Source organism: Hippoglossus stenolepis, chromosome 15 (assembly GCF_022539355.2).
Source record: "Hippoglossus stenolepis isolate QCI-W04-F060 chromosome 15, HSTE1.2, whole genome shotgun sequence".
Lineage (NCBI taxonomy): Eukaryota > Metazoa > Chordata > Actinopteri > Pleuronectiformes > Pleuronectidae > Hippoglossus > Hippoglossus stenolepis.
In genome coordinates this window covers 7,690,231-7,706,770 of record NC_061497.1, presented here as the reverse complement: position 1 = coordinate 7,706,770, position 16,540 = coordinate 7,690,231, and the positions used below count along the sequence as shown (strand labels likewise).

The window sequence follows — 16,540 nt, the reverse complement described above, 5'->3', positions numbered from 1 at the left end:
TAATTGTCATAAAGGGACTGTTGGGCCTTGGAAGAAGTGTGCGCTCTCTGAGAGCCATTCTAGTTGACATCAAGGACCGCTTTTTTCCTAGACAGTATCTTTCCCTATTGCAATATTGTATATAGTATCTGTTTTTATATATGTATGTTTCCCTAACTAAAATCTATATATAGGCACAATTTTCAATTTTGTTGTATAACAATAGAGTTCCTGAATCTTGAAGTTATCACAATGTAGATACAACCTCAGTGTATAAAGAAAATAACATTCCCCTCTAAGTTTTTATGACAGTGGCAGAGACTTTGGGAAGAAACTATTAGCTCTACGACTTTTGTGATCCGGCCGGACAGGAGGAAAGAGTAATGATTCATGAGTGGCAGGCAGAATGAGAATAAAGGAAAGGCAGAACTAGAGCAAGACTTCGCTGAGTCTAATAAATCACGAGTGTCCTAACTTAACCTGAAGACACACAATGACAAATTGAGTGGAGATGAGACACTGAAAAGACAGGGGCATAAGGGGAATTCAAACACTGCTCTGTGATGAAATATTACTATAACCCACATTGTGCAAAATCTTTAAAATGCTTTTGAGAGCAACATGACACATACTATAGATAAAAGTGCATCATATTAATGAGTCCATGCGCTTCATACAGTCCTGCTCACCATTATTGGCACCCAAGAAGTTTAAGTACATAATGTGGAATATCTCCTGAAAAAAATGAATCAAGTGAAACAACTTTTTTCTGTAGATAATTCGTGTTTGATACAAAAGAGCAAATGATAAACAACAATTTAAAACAATAAACAATGGGGGATAGAAAAACTTAAAGCTTGCTGTGTCACTGATGTGTCCTTTGCTGTAAATCAGTATGGAAACACATTATGACTCACCTGTGGTAAATCACAAATGAGAATCACCTGATAAATTGTCTGTGCCCCTGTGACATTAATTAGCCAATGAATGATGACTTCCGTGTTTTAAAAAGCCACCTGTTATTCCCTGTTCCTTTGTCACAATGGTGAAGACAAAGGAGCTGTCTGAGGACATCAGAAGGGCTATTATTAGCATACACAACACCTCCAAAGGGTATAAGGCCATCTCCAAAGACCTTGGTATCCCTGTTTCAACAGTGCGTAATGTTATTAAGAAGTTTGCCAAGCATGGAACTGTCAAGAACCTCCCTGGACGTGGGGGGGAAGAGAAAAATTGATGAGAGAAGTCTTCCAAGGTTGGTGCAAATGGTGGAAAAAACACCACGTCAAACATCCAAAGACCTGAAGGCCAACCTGGAACAGTCTGGGGTCATGGTTTCAACAAGTACCATACGCCGCACACTAAACCAAACAGGGCTTTATGGGCGAAGGCCAAGGAAGACACCATTGCTGAGGAAAAGACATAAAAAGGAATGACTGATCTTTGCCAAAGAGTACCTGGACAAACCGCAGTCCTTCTGGGAAAATGTTCTGTGGACAGATGAAACAAAAATAGAGCTTTTTGGCAATGCACACCAACAGTTTGTTTACAGACGGCAAGATGAAGCCTACAAGGAAAAGAACACCCTACCAACAGTTAAGCATGGTGGAGGATCCATAATGCTGTGGGGCTGCTTTGCTGCATCTGGTACTGGAGGCCTTGACCGTATCACAGGAATCATGAAATCAGAGAATTATCAAGAGATTTTAGAGCGAAATGTCCTACCCAGTGTAAGAAAACTTGGTTTGAGTCGAAGATCATGGGTCCTCCAGCAAGACAAAGACCCAAAGCACACATCCAAAAGCACGCAGGAATGGTTGAAAAGGAAAAAATGGCCAGCAATGAGTCCTGATCTCAATCCGATTGGAAATCTTTGGGGTGAGCTGAAATCTGCTATTGGGGAAAAGAACCCTGCAAACGTTCAAGAGCTTGAACAAATTGCAAAGGAAGAGTGGGAGAAAATACCGATTGAGAAGTGCAAGAAGCTTATAGATGGCTACAAGAAACGTTTGGAGGCTGTCATCACTGCCAAAGGGTATGCAACCAAATATTAAAGAGGGGTGCCGTTATTGCTGCACATGATGTTTTTTCTGTTTCTTCTTTGAAATTACAATATGCAAGTTGAAAAAAACAATTTTCTTTGTTAAATTACTTTGGACCTCCAATTAAAAGATCCTGATGATATAAATTTGGTACATTTCCATTTATTTCTGAAGATATTGTACAGGTTATGCAAAAAATGAAGGGGTGCCAATAATGGTGAGCAGGACTGTATACAGTCACTTCATGTCCAACTAAAAACAGTAACCTGTATCTACCACAAGGTGGCAATAAAACCAAAGCAACTTTCATTTTGTCATTATAAAGCTGCGTCTCATTCACTCACAGGAACATGGCTTCCAGCCAGAGTGTGGCTGTGAGGATTTCAGACTCCTGCCTGAATAGGATTTGATGTCTGCTCAATTTCTAAACGCCAATAAACCTTTTGTTTGAAGAAAGTGTTTATGACAAAATGTTAAGACTATGTCAGCTGTTTGAGTTGCAGAATGAGTTGTTCGTGGATCTGTTTTCTTCAACGTTATGACATGGACCAAAATTACGTTATGTATGTAAGGGATTTCTGTGGAATGCATCAGACTGAGTGCAAAAAATAAATACCTCAAGTCTCCATAGCTTTTTGGTCACCAAAGGTGAAATTTGATGCATGTACTTATTGTAGCCTCTTATTTTACATTTTCAACTGCAACATAATAACTTAACATAATAACTCCATAATACCTTAATTTAGATTCTATGATTTGTTTATTGTAAATCAGGCCAGATTTAAATCATTTAAACTGTTTTGAGATTCTCATTTTTTAGTAAAGCTCCTTGAGTGGCATGGTGTATGAAACAAGGTTAACTCTTGAATTAAGGTCCAAAACCGAGAAACAGTGTATTTTTCACTTTTATTTTATGTACAACAAAGACAAGAAACACACAACAAATCACATGTTAAAAAGTTTTTTAAAACTGAGAATTTGATGAGTGCAGCGATATTTATGACAAATAAAATTCTAAAAAAAAACAAAACAAACACGAGCAAAGCCCATTTTACACAAACAGTAATCATTACAGAACGAGTTGAGAAATGGCTCTCAACATTTGTCACGCTGTTTGATATTGGCAATAATAAGGAATCAGTAAGTTGCGATTTATATATTTAAAGTTTCACTGCAGCCTTTTGATTAAAAAAAAAATTAGTCTGAACTGTTGAATGATTGTCTTGTTCATAAAAAGAGGGCACAAACATGGGAACAAATGGGAGCACATTGTTATGCACGTAGCCAACACAGGAATAAAATGGCTGTAGAGTTGACCACTGACGTATCTGATCTCTGTTCAGTGCATGCAGACTATTTTCCTAACACATTGCATTCTCCAATAATGCAGAGCACACTAGCATGCAGCATGTGAAAATATGTACTGCATACCAGTGGAACAACTTAGAGTGTTACAGGTGGCAGCTGGATTGTTTCACTCTGCAGTTCCAGATAAGGCAAAGACAGTGAGCGCATTCTTAGAAGTAAACTGCTAATATATTTAAAAACTTTAATGAGTCTGTTAAAATAATATTACAGTAACATCACAGGGCAGCCTTGAAGAAACTAAAATACAAAATAAAAAACAAACAGGTACTGATCGTCGCCTGCTGGATACATATTTTTCAACGTTGTTAAAATCTCCGAGTTGGACAAGCACAAATGTCAAAGTGTCCTTTCATTGAGTCCCAGTCCCATTCAAACGTATTCCTTGCTGCTGGGAGGTCTGGAGATGGGATACTTGGGTGAGGGTTTGCCCCGTGGGCAAGACGCTGAGAGCATGGCACCTCCCACTACGGCCAGGAAAGCGCCAGCCCATGCGATGAAGATGGCAGACCCAAACTCGTACCTTGAAAAAGAGATTTACAAGCATTAAAATAGTAGAAATAAGCTATCAGCGCTTGAATCATGGATGTAAATGTGGATGCAGATATTTAGATAGAAAGGATAGACTAGTATCTTATAAACCAGCATGTTTGGACACAATGCAGTCTGCTGAAAACGGCATCTGTCCCAGTTAAACTTAGCAAATTTCATTAAATTAAAAAAGACAAAACAGGACAAGCACTACGGTGTTCAAAGTGACCAATCGAAGGAGGGGAACATCAGCCACTGTCCCCAAGCGAACAACGTCAGTGTTCAGGGAAGTGCTCAGCACTTTGCTCCCAGAACCACTGTTGTTACCATAGAGCAGAAATGCTAACTCGTGAATATACCTTTCCGCTCACGGATTCTGTTCTGTGCAATCAATGATCGAGGTTTTTTATGTGGGCGAATTTTGAGACGAAATAACAGCACAGAGTACACAAGAACATACATGTTGCCATTGACTTACTTGGTATTGACAGGGGTGAAAGGGTCGTAGAAGGCCCTGATGATGTCGTGAGCGTACCAAGAGCAGGCCACAACGGAACACAAAGCTGTAAGAGAGTGAAGAACATTAGTAATGAAGCGCTTACAGATCCAGGGATAAAATAAAAACAGGAAATGATTAAATGCCTTCTTACATCCAATCAGGATGATGATGCCCCCAATCATGGCGATCTTGGACTTGCGCGCTTTGTCATCTCCTCCACAGTTGGTGCACTTCATTCCCATGCATGCTACACCCAGACCAGCCAGCGAAACGATGATGCTAACGATCATGAGGGCGCGGGTTGCCTGGAGGGCACCTGGAAAGGAGGGCGGGAGACGGTTATTCGGTTATTCTGACAAATATCAAACAAATAACAGTCAGAGCATTGTGCCGGGGTGTGGCAAGTCTTAACAGGTGTTACTAGACTAAAAAAGAAAAAAACAATTATTGGCATTAGAGTTCAAATCTACAATGATTTGATTTAGACACTTGTATCTAAAAGTCTTAATATTGTTGCAGAGTCGCTTTCATGCGCCTAAAAACAGTCACTGTTTGTGTGTAACAGACTGGCTTCTGTCTCTTGGGTCTCTTCGCCACTCCCTATAACAACGCACCACAGAAACTGGCTCTAACAGGAAGGCCAAAGAAACTGCAGCAGGAGGAGGAGGGGTTGAGGGGAGTGGGTGTGTGGGTGTGCAATGCGTGCAAGTCAGAAACAGGTTTAACCAGGTTTCAGGTTTCATTACAAGGAAGACACTCCCAATTTCAGGTGCACACAGGCCGCTTTTCAGCAGGTGGACGTTTCCGAAATCGAAGCTACGCTAGAATGTGAAGAATGTCCAAAAGTGGCTTTTAAATGCTGAAGCAGCAGTTCAGGGGTTTCGTTGTCGTAAACATTTTCCAACCATTGTCCCATGTTTTAAAAACTACACATGTGTGTTAGTAGATCCTGAGCAGGTATTTTCTGAGTAGTGAGTCATTATTTGTGCACTTGCGCCATATCTTAACCAAAGCTTTACTTACACAACGTTTATCAAAGTTGGTTTGTATTCATGTTTGAAGAGGCGATAAAGACGCATTGTGCTGTAGATATATTATCAAATGTTTTGATAAGCAAGAGAAAAAAACCATTTAAAAATACACTATTTGGGGGAAATGGCCATTTTGTGAGCTACGCCACCATAGCCAACATGTTCTTTAGAGCAGTAAATGTAGAAAAAAAAAAACATGTTGAATCAAGAGGAACCTGTATACAAAACGATAAAAAAGGCACATTATGCCTGAGGGCTCTCTACCAGTCAGCTGAATTTGAAACCAACCAACCATCGTGCTACTAGTGACCCATTTAACCACTGGTTTTACGATAGCAGACAGGAAGATAAAGAGTCATAAAAGACACCTGAAGTTCCGTGCGCTTTTTCTTTTTGGTTCCTGGCCCACACGATGACCAGTGAAACAACCAGTGTGCAGTTAAATTCTACTACTGCCCCTGAACCACCCACACCACCACATAAGCAGGAAGCAAGGCCGACTGAACTCGTTTAAACTTTACTTTATGTGTTGTGCTCAAACATTTGGATTAATTAAACTAAAAGCTACATGCAATATATTGTATTAAGACATTTTGAAAGAAAAAGTTGAATATTTTCAACTCCTGAACGAATGCAACGAACGCATGGTTTTGTGGCCAGCAGGCCGAAGACAAAGCAACTGTCTGTTGAGGGGGAGGCTGTGTTGAGGGGAGGCTGTTTAGAGGCTGTGTTGAGGGGGAGGCTGTGTTGACTATACAGTGATCCATACTGGTGTTGGTTAACCTCCACCTGTGTAATTTAAGTCCCACAATGAGGTTATCCACACATGCAGGAGGAGGAAGAGGAGGTGGAGGAGGGGTGTTGGCTTTACTGGCTACAGGATAATCATTGTCCAGGTGTAAGAGTAATACACCCATTTCCACATAAAAGAGGAAATGAGTTCAAATTGAACATTAGTCTATATTTAAAAGACGATATCCTGCAGTGACATGAAGGCGATCTGCGGCTCTGTGAAGGCGAGGCCCGACTGTGTGGCTTCAACAGTGTAAGCTGCACTTTCCGAGGGAATAAAAGGGGAGTTAATATGTGACAAAACCGGTTAGTCCGAGCCACAGTGATCTGGTAAGAGTTCACAACCAACTGTAGAAAATGGCCTCAAGAACAACACCTTACTGCAGTCTCCGCGCCCGGCCACACGTTAACTGAAAGCACAGTTTAAATAAATCGGAAAGCAAAATAAGAGATTTAAAACTACCTGAGCAAAAAGTAATAGATTAAGAGGCTTAAGGATAAATACAATTTAAAAAAAAGATAAAATCTGTATGAAAGCTGAAAACAATAAGTTGAGGGAGTGAAATAATTTGAATAAAAACGGTATGACTGTGTAGAATTAATACTACAATGAGAACTTTAGAGTTTGAACTATAGACTTTGGTCATTAAAAGAACTCTGCCATGATAAGTTTCTCTTAGATATGCAAGATAGCGAAGGCGCTCATTCAACAGGCCTGTCCACGACTAACAATCCGAACAGTCTCCATTTGGGACGTTCTGCTCCAGAGGACACAACTCATCGAAAACAACTTGAAAGAGCGGAGTTACTCACTGTTGAGCTGCAGTATGGAGTCGTACACCTTGCACTGGATCTGCCCGGTGCTCTGGAAGGCGCAGGTCATCCACAGCCCCTCGTACATGGACACCGCCGTGATGATGTTGTCCCCCACATAGGCGGACATCTTCCACTGCGGCAGAATGGTCCCAATGATCAGTCCAATGACTCCCAACAGAGCCAGGGCGAAGCCCAGGATCTGGAGCCCGGAATTGGCCATTTCCCTCTTCTTCCTCTGCTGCTTCTTCTTCTTCGAAAGAGAGTCGCTCACCTGCTGTGAAGGTACAAACCCCCCACTCCTCTCTGGCTGTAGTTAAAGTCGCTCGGCTGCTCACTGGCTCGCTTCTTTAGTTTAAATAGGTTGAGTTTCTCTTCGTGTCTCTGAATAAAGTTAAAAGTTAAAGATGTTTTTTATTCTCTTCTTCTCGGGAGCTCCTTGCGCACCTGTTCCTCTTCCGCACCTTGAATGGTGAGGAACCAGCGGGGACGAGCTTTTTTAGGCGGTTTCTGTTGCTGGTGGGCGGGGACGCGCACGTAGTTTCGACTCATCAGGTCGTGGCGTCGAACACCTGAAGTTTCATGATGTCAGGGTTTACTGAAACTGAACCACACGAGACACCGTACACACAGAGATACGTGTTCATCACATACAGTCTATGGTTCATCATAACAACAAGCAAAACTTCATTTATATATATACTACTATTTATAGTATGTACATACATTATAAAAACAATAACTTCAGTTAATATCTACTTAAATATAGTTAATAGTTAATTTGATTTTAAATGATTATGCTATACAGACAATAATATGTCATAATTATATTTATATATCTATATCTATATCTATATCTACATAGATATATATTTATTTGTTAAATATATAGTCATTAGTTAAATATTTAGTGCATTTTTCATTCTTTAATAACATATTAGTGTGTATATATTAATTATTAATTTGGTTTATAATGATTATGCTATACAGACAATAATATTTCATAATGTATATAGTTAAATAAATAGTCATTAGTTAAATATTTAGTAACATTTTTCTTTCTGTATTTATTAATTATTAATTAGGTTATTAATGATTATGCGATACAGACAATCCTATTTCATAATGCTTGTAAAAATGTGTGGAGTATTTTTTTAATGTATCACTAAACGTCATATTATTTCCAATAGGGCTGAGCAATAAAACAATATCAATAATTATCGCAGTATAATTTTCATCAAAATCAATAACAAAATGTATTGATATATAGTTATTTTGCACTGTGTAAGCAGAGTGGGGGGGTATAACACACAATTGATCGACCTCAGATTTGTAAAACGTTTCGCTGGTTGTCAAGTGTTTGTCAGTCTCTGTCCACAGATACGAGTTTAAAACCGCAACCTTCACTCAGGAGCAAACATCAGTATGTAAACGAAACAAAAATAATAATGTGGCATTTATTGTGATAATTATCGATATCAACTGATATAAAGGTTTTTATCTTTATCTTTTATCCTATCATGTTTGGTCAAACCGTCCTGGAATAATTTTAAATATTTCCAAAACAAAAGTTGACACTTGAGCCAGTATTAGTAATATACTGTAATGACTGTGAGATATATAGTAAGGAGAAAAAGTTTAAAAATTTTAAACTACACATTCTTTTTCAACAGTTAACAATTACAAAAAAAAACACCCAGTATATGCCAACAATATTAATGGCACAGTGCATATTATATATAGGCTATTATAACTTCAACCATAAGATAGAGACCAACAAGTGTTTTTAATGCTTTTATCTGTAGTACATGTATTTTCATAAATACAGCACCATCAACTATCCATGATTTCTTTGTTTAGCTGCAGGCCAGATATATTTCAGGTAAGCAAAGGCATATTACCCTGTTGCCCTAAAAAGAAGTGGAGCTGCACAGAAGAGCAACATTACAAATTGTGTAGAATGGGAAGTTGCATTAACATAAACGGAAGTGGGATATTGCTTTTCATATAAATACAACATAAAAATTAAGAAATTACATGAAAGGTTTTATTTCTGGGAGAAACACTGCATGACTGCAAAATAGTTTTAAGTAAACTAAGCATTGTACTCATGTGAACTACTGACCTCAGACTTATAGGCTACTTTTAGTTATACACAAACTGAGCAATAAGCATTTTAACATGTTACTAACAGGGTGACACAGGTATCCACTACATGTAAGCAAACTATTTACAAACAAAACCGAAAATGTATAGGCCGTTTTGATAAATGATGTATTCATGACAGCATATAATACATCCAATTAATAATTAGTACGAGTAGGAGTACCTTAGAGTACAAAACAAAACTGTCAACCATTAGTTACCATTATTACTTGGGAAGCAGATGCTGATCCCTGATACTCCATTCACTAGTGAATGTATGCCTAAAAACCTCCCTGCTAAAAATGAATGGAACACAGACCACTTCCTTATGCAAGTTCTTTCCATCACATTTGCTCTGTGGTCAGGACAATGGACAATGTGGCTGTAATAATCAGCTCCCACTTCATACTGTGTTTATTGTCCTTTACTCAACACTTCCCCAAACACTTGTATTGTCTATTGCAGTAAAACAAAGAAGAAAAAGAGCAGAACCTTTTCTCCTTCAATCTTTACTGTAAATAATAAATCGGTTTTGTTACCAATATTTTCCATATGTTCATATTCTGCCTTTACTTATTACTATTTATATGTGAGCCAATGAAGGCACCTCTATTCTCACTACAACAACATATTATGCCATCTACACAAGGTGGAGCTCCAAGAAGAATTCCCGGAAGCTCACACTTAGAGCTTTCATTTCAGGAGCACTGTAACCTGAGGGCGAAGTGTGATCAGATTACATCACTGAGCTATTCAACATGACAACACGAGAGCAAACCAGGAAAACTTGGCACTTTTGCACTTTTTAGTCAGATAGAGATAAAAAAAATTATCTTATTTCTGATTTGCTCTGATTTTGTGCCCTAGAATTGTCTTTTCAAATTAAGTATTTGTCAAATATTTAACTGTGTAACAAGGTTAATGTCAATCTACTTGTGTTGTGTATGGAAGAATAATTTATTCTGTGCTGTACAGGTACGTTATGGTGGCAATGTTAGCCTCTATTTTACAGTGGGAGTTGATTCAGTTATTTTAAGCCGACTGCTGCTGTCTTAGAAAACTTTAAATATGCCACAAAGAAAAAATTTGCACACACAAGCCTTGTAAACAAAGGCGTGTCAATTTCGGACACTCTATGGATTACTATGAGACTTGCGCAACAAGGATAATTTTTAGATTGATACCGACAGTCACTCTCTGAGTCATAATAGGTAGTACACTGGAATTACACTGGAAATATATTTTTTACTTGTCACATGTTTCTTGGCCAATCAGATGACTCATCTGAGGACGAAACAGACGACACTGTCAGTGTTTGTACCGCTTCCCAAGGCGTGTCCGCACAGGTATTTGTTTATACTTCTGTTAAAGGCAAATCTTAAGTGTCAATGAAACATTTACAGGAAACTTATTTTCACGGTCTGGACTGTAACACTTGAACTGACAGGGCCCACAATCAGAGGAGTAGTAGAGGATGGTAAAAGTACAAATAAATAGATACAAATTTACTCAAATACAGGGTAAAAGTACTTAAAAAAAAGTATTAAAGTAAAAAATACTAGCATACTGTAGCTTATTCCCTGATGCAACATCCAACTACATCATTACCTCTACCCACACCCCCTGTTTAATACAAGAATAGTACAGACTCTGTCATGTTAATAAAGAATTCTGCAGATGATGCTTCTGAAAACGCTCTGCATTCTCATTGTTGTAAATGGCTGAGTCTCGGTGGTGGCCTGTTCTGAATCTTTTTCAGGGGTTTCTTCTTCAGTTGTGATGCTGCTGCTGCAGGAGGCGGGGTCTAATGTTATTATATTTTTACCTGCCCACTCTGATTGGATCATTCAACCAACTCCCCTCTCATTATTTATTACTTTTAAAAATATAAAAAAACTAAAAACAATTTGAACATGTAGATGCAGTGTGTTGTAAAAAAATGTAGTGTTGTAAAAAGTACAGATATGTGCATATATATTTAATGGATTAAATATGATCAGTACCTAAAAACAATTACTAGGTACAGTAACAATGTAAATATACATTCCACTACTGCTAAAGAACATTTGTTTTCAGGGAGGATCATGTATGTGTATTGGCAATGTTACATTGTAAAATGATCAAGGTATTAATCAATCTTTTCCCCCTGAAAACGAAAGTTATTACCTACCTGAAAGTCCCCCCCCTAATTTCTTTGATATTTGAGTCATGTCTTTTAGCTTCATAGATTTTTTGCTCTGATCATGTTATTCAAACCTCAGCACTTCACTCTGGTAAAGTAATGAGTATCCTTTCCCCCTTTGTGCATGTGGTACCCATACCGTCTATGGTGGTACCGTCATTGTCAGAAGCAGGATATAAGAGGAAAGTTTACATTAGAGATGAAAGCAACTCTGAAATCCATTGCTGCCACCTACTGGTTAATGTGAACATGGGCCCAGGCAGCAAACAGCCATTTTAGCTCCTGCTCAGTGGCTGTAACAGAAGCCCCACCACTTTATGCTATTTACTCCTGTTATTTTATGCATTTATGTCAACAGTGTGAACAATGTGATACTGTATTGGAGGCAATATTGAAAAGGACTGAAGGTAATTTTTTTACGTATTATCAGTTAGCATAAAATAAAAAAATTAAAAGTTAACTTCACCAACCGATCCCAGATGATGGTTCCCAGGTTTGTTTTATGAGAAACATAGTCAACTACCTATTGTAGAAGATGATTAGAATCATGTACATGCTGGAACCCAGTGCAATTCAGAGCCTGCCGCCGTGCTTCATTAAGTGATTGATATTTAAAGTCTGTAACAATTCTTCATTAAAATGTCTAAAAATGACCAGACCTATGTTATTATTGTTATTATGTTGACTAGTGTACTTACATAATCCGAAATGTTACCAGCAATGTTCAAACCCAAAGAAATTCTGAATTTTATTAAAAGGTAATATGTTTATGTGTATGTTTCATTTCGGTGGCCTTTTAGTGTTCTGTTGTATCTGCTTCACCTTTGGCTTCGCTCGTCTCTGCAGTAACTCCAGAACGATGTATGACGGAGGAAAATCACACTGTTAGCCAATTGGTCAGTTGGTTGTTTTTTCCTTCAGCTGTTTCTATTGGTCACTCGTAATGGATCTGGAATATTCATTGTGGTTTGCTGCATAGATGTTCATTCACAATGGTGGTGAAGACAACAATTCCCAATGATCCCACGTTGCCTCACAACAAACTGTCTTTTATTATTGTTTTGATTAAGAGACTCCTTGTGGCCAAAGTTATATATTGAACGTTTAATAAGAAAATAATTATTTTAAATGGTCCTTTTCATGGTAAACATGTTTCTGTAGTTAGCCTAAGCCATGACAACGTGTAATCAATAACAAACGAATTCTGTTCCTTATATTTGTAAGTTGTTTTACTTAATATTACAATAGCTTTTCACTGTTATCTTTTCGTAGGAATTATTGATACTGAGGCAACATTTTTCATATTTCTTAACTTCCCTCACTTGCACTTCTGGTGACTTTGTTAATCGCATCACGGTTATTTCCCCACCATCTGATGCTGGTGTCAGTCAAAGAAAGACCCGTAGAATTGCGTGAAGCGAGGAGAACACTGGCAGTCAGTCATTGCTCAGAAAACCAAAATTAACATGCACATGCACATCAAACCTCCAAGGTTGAGATTTTCCCACATTTGTTCATATTTAGCATGTATAGACGCCTGTAACGGAAACATGCGCATGCTGAGGGTAATTGGCTCCTCAAGCTATCGTGAGAACAACATTTGGCTTAATGCTTTAATCCTTATTTGCTGCATTAAGAAATATAAAGCTCCATTCAGTCTGAGTGCCGACTGCTCCGCTCTGTGTGGGTTTACTGAGAATAATCTTATATAAATGCATGCGTCATGCTTCCATGAGATTTGAGATGCCCCAGTAAAGCTCAGGGAGGATCAGAGTGTGGGAGAGAGGGCTGTCTGACCCTGACTGGGGTCACGTCACACAGGGGAACGGGTTGTGAAAGTCAGTGACAGCCCACAGCGCACCATAATCTGCCAGATCAGATGCTGCTCGACTTAGCTTGTTCCAGAGTTCAACTCGTCGCTTAATTATCCCTTTTCTGTGGGATATGAGCCCTTATCCATTTACCATGGTTATCACTGAGATATTGTGATGCCTAATTGACTGCTGGGTTGTGTATGAGAAATAATTGCGACTATTTATCCATCTGATAGGTTTTGGTTAAAAATAATCTTGGATCTTTGAAAAGAGAAGCTGATTCTTTAGGAGATCAGACAGTTTGTCAGTTGGTTCTTCTCAGACCAGATAAATATATTCTGACTGTCTGTGCTGGATGTGTCTGAAGTTTGTTTTCATGTTTTTCAGCTCTGCATTTACGTCACCAACATAGTGTCCGCCTTATAAGATGTATGTATGTTTCGCAAAATGTCAAGTATGCATTTGCAGCTTTCACTTTCACTGTGACATGCTCAGGTATTTGAGCATTTTTTACCTCCACCAAGGAGGTTATGCTTTCACCCCTGTCCATTTCGTTTGTTTGTTGGTTGGTTTGTATTGATTGTAAGAAAGATTACATTAAGACTACTGGAAAGATTACTACTAAACAGAAGGATGCAGAATGAGTCGAGGAAGAACCCATTCAATTTTGGTGTGGAACCGGATCATGGGGGCAGATCCAGAATGATTTATGTCAATTTGTTTAACATTACGTTTTCCAATAATTTCAATGAGAATAACTGATGGATCCCAGAAAAAAAAATCTGGCATATTTAGTAAACTGATATCTAGTTGTATAATTTGGTGCAGCAGATTTTATCAACAGTGCTGTTAAAGGAACTTTGATTTCGGACTTTGTTTCATTTACCCAGTCAAAATCGGACAAACCAATACATGTGTTTTTTCTTATTCTCTTCTGGATGCTTCTACAACACATGATACATAAATCCCAAAATAATTAAGTTCTTTAATTCCATCACACTGCAGTGGCTTATAGAGAGGGTCCTCCACTAATCGGGTTTGATGGCTCCTTGGGCAAATGCTGAACCCCACATGGGCCCTGATTGCTGTGCTGACAGTGTAGAAATGGTATGTGAATGGGTGAATGCAACTTGTGGGCTGTAAAATTCTTTGAGTGGTTAATAAGAATTGAAAAGTGTTACATAAATAGAGTCCATTTTACCATTTCCATTCACACTCTCTCTTTCTCTCTCAACCAGATGTGCTCTCAGGAACCAACATTTAATTTCAAATGGAATCGGTACTCTGTAATGTCAAAGCTATTTAGTTCTGAGTTCGGTCCCAAACCTAATTTAACTTGTGAGCAGTAGTGTCAAAGGCCTATTAAAATTTAAAGAGACCTTATATTCATATGGCAGACGATTTTGACTCTGCTGCCTTTATTACTTCCAACATCTCTCGCTATTTGCTCCAAAGGCCCATTGGTCATTGTCCAGGAAGTTATAACCTCCTGCTCAATAAACATTTAAAACTCCCATTAGTTATATTTTGACATGTTTTCAAACTTGTCTGGAGATGTTTAAATGAGGGCGTTATCTTTTTTCATTTCATCTCAATTTATGAGTTTATCTACATTTATCTCTCTTTTTAACAATCATTTATCGAATCTTCACTGCGTTTGAAAAATACAGTTTTTATATCAGTCCACCAAAGATGACAGTCCTCATGAGGTGACAGGCAAAATCTATTAAAGTGCATATTTTGTAATTGTTTGCACGATTGTTATAAAAAACATGTTCAGTGTCAGAGGCTGCAGGCAGAGTTCCTCGTCTTAATGGTCTGGGGGGCAAAACTTTTTCTCTCCGTGTGGAACTTGTGACTAATGAGACGTTCGTGTGAGCGAGTGTAGACGGTGGAATAGTTCACTGCAGAGGTGGTGAGGATCCTTCATAATCCCACTGGCTCTGGTTCTGCTCGTTCTGATACCGAGGTCGGGCAGAGTGGTAGCATTCAGTTGGGGGTATAAGCCCATTACTGAGACGCTTGCACAGGACAGTGAATGCACACTCCTGCTTTGGCCTCCAGGCTTCTCCTGATTCCCAGGCAATTCGTACCAGACCAGGGTCTCTCACAACGTTCAGGGGCCTGTTTAAGGGGGTGTCACAAACAACTACTCACCTATTTTTCCTCCACATTTACATAGAAAGGAGAGGATGCTGCTGTTCTGTTGGAGGATGAAAAGCGCTGAGCTGCAGAGACGCCCCACTTCTCAGATGGTTACAGCCGTTATATACAGTCTATGGTTCCAGCACATAACCTCCTCGGATTGAGGAAGCTTACATCTGCATGCAAGCTTCTTTCTGTGCTGGCAGCCTGCATAGGACCCACACTGTCATATATATGTTAGCAATATTTCTTACATGAAGCTCAATGGAAGCCCTGCATATGTGTTAAGTGCCTAAAGTTTGCAGACTGACTCATCGAAGATTACATTCCTGTGGGACAGGTACTGTGGGCGTTTTTATTACCGCACTGATGAAGTTAATTCCTTAATTATACCAGCTACAAGCTTAGCTGAGCCAGGGTTTTCAATAGACTGTCTTCAACCTTCAAAATGAAATATGTTGTGCTTTTTTTAAAAGATCCTTTGCACCACACATTTGGAAAGAGCTGCAACATATTCTGAAATTTGATGGCCTGACTCCAAAGGGTAATGTTAAGAACCTAGTAAAAACCGTGACTAGTTTTAACTGTCATTGTTTTTAACTTGCATCACTAGTCTTTTTATTCTTATTGTGTTGTAAGGATGTACATCTACATTTAAATGATTTGTTCCATGATGGACTAATGTAATCAAGTCTTCCTTGAAAATGATCTCTTGATCTCAATGGGACTTATCTGTTTAAATAAAGGTTTAAATGGAAACAGCGCGGAAGTAGTTTGTTACTTGCGTCATCTGAGTAATTGTACATTGAACAGAAGCGTAGCGTGCCCTTACTGTCTTCGCCTCAGGGTGGCGCTCTCACACACCCCTGTATCCTGTCAGTCAGATTTCGGGGCTGCGGGGCTACCTGCCCTGAAGACGGTGGGAAAACGCAACAAAGACATAAACAGAGGAAGAACAAGGCAACTACAACCGAGGAGGATGGAGGAAGCACCTGGGGAACTTGAAGGCATGGAGCTTCTTTGACCCTGCTAACACATGGGGACACTGGAGAAGAAAGCAGCTAGCTTAACTTAACTCGAGTTCACCAAGTAAACTTCTCACTGCACAGAGGGAATGCAAAGAAGCAGCGGCTGGAGGGAGGTAAGACAGTTTCCTCTGCTGTCTGCTAACCTTTATGTCTTCACATACTGTCTTTGGCACA

The 16,540-nt window shown here is 39.0% G+C and overlaps 1 protein-coding gene across 2 annotated transcripts; it reads right to left on the bottom strand.

The window, feature by feature from the left end:
- Positions 1-2,908: 2,908 nt before the first annotated feature.
- On the bottom strand, positions 2,909-7,546 carry LOC118122598 (claudin-7-A). Of its 2 annotated transcripts, XM_035179423.2 has the most exons (4): positions 7,053-7,546; positions 4,568-4,732; positions 4,396-4,480; positions 2,909-3,909 (listed from the first exon to the last, which is right to left on the bottom strand). In XM_035179423.2, exons 1-4 carry the CDS (start codon positions 7,273-7,275, stop codon positions 3,759-3,761), a joined length of 624 nt encoding a protein of 207 aa, XP_035035314.1. In that variant the 5' UTR covers positions 7,276-7,546; the 3' UTR covers positions 2,909-3,758. The 2 variants fall into 2 exon arrangements, with proteins under 2 accessions (XP_035035314.1, XP_035035313.1); XM_035179422.2 differs by having other exon boundaries at positions 4,396-4,732.
- Between the last annotated feature and the right edge of the window lie 8,994 nt (positions 7,547-16,540).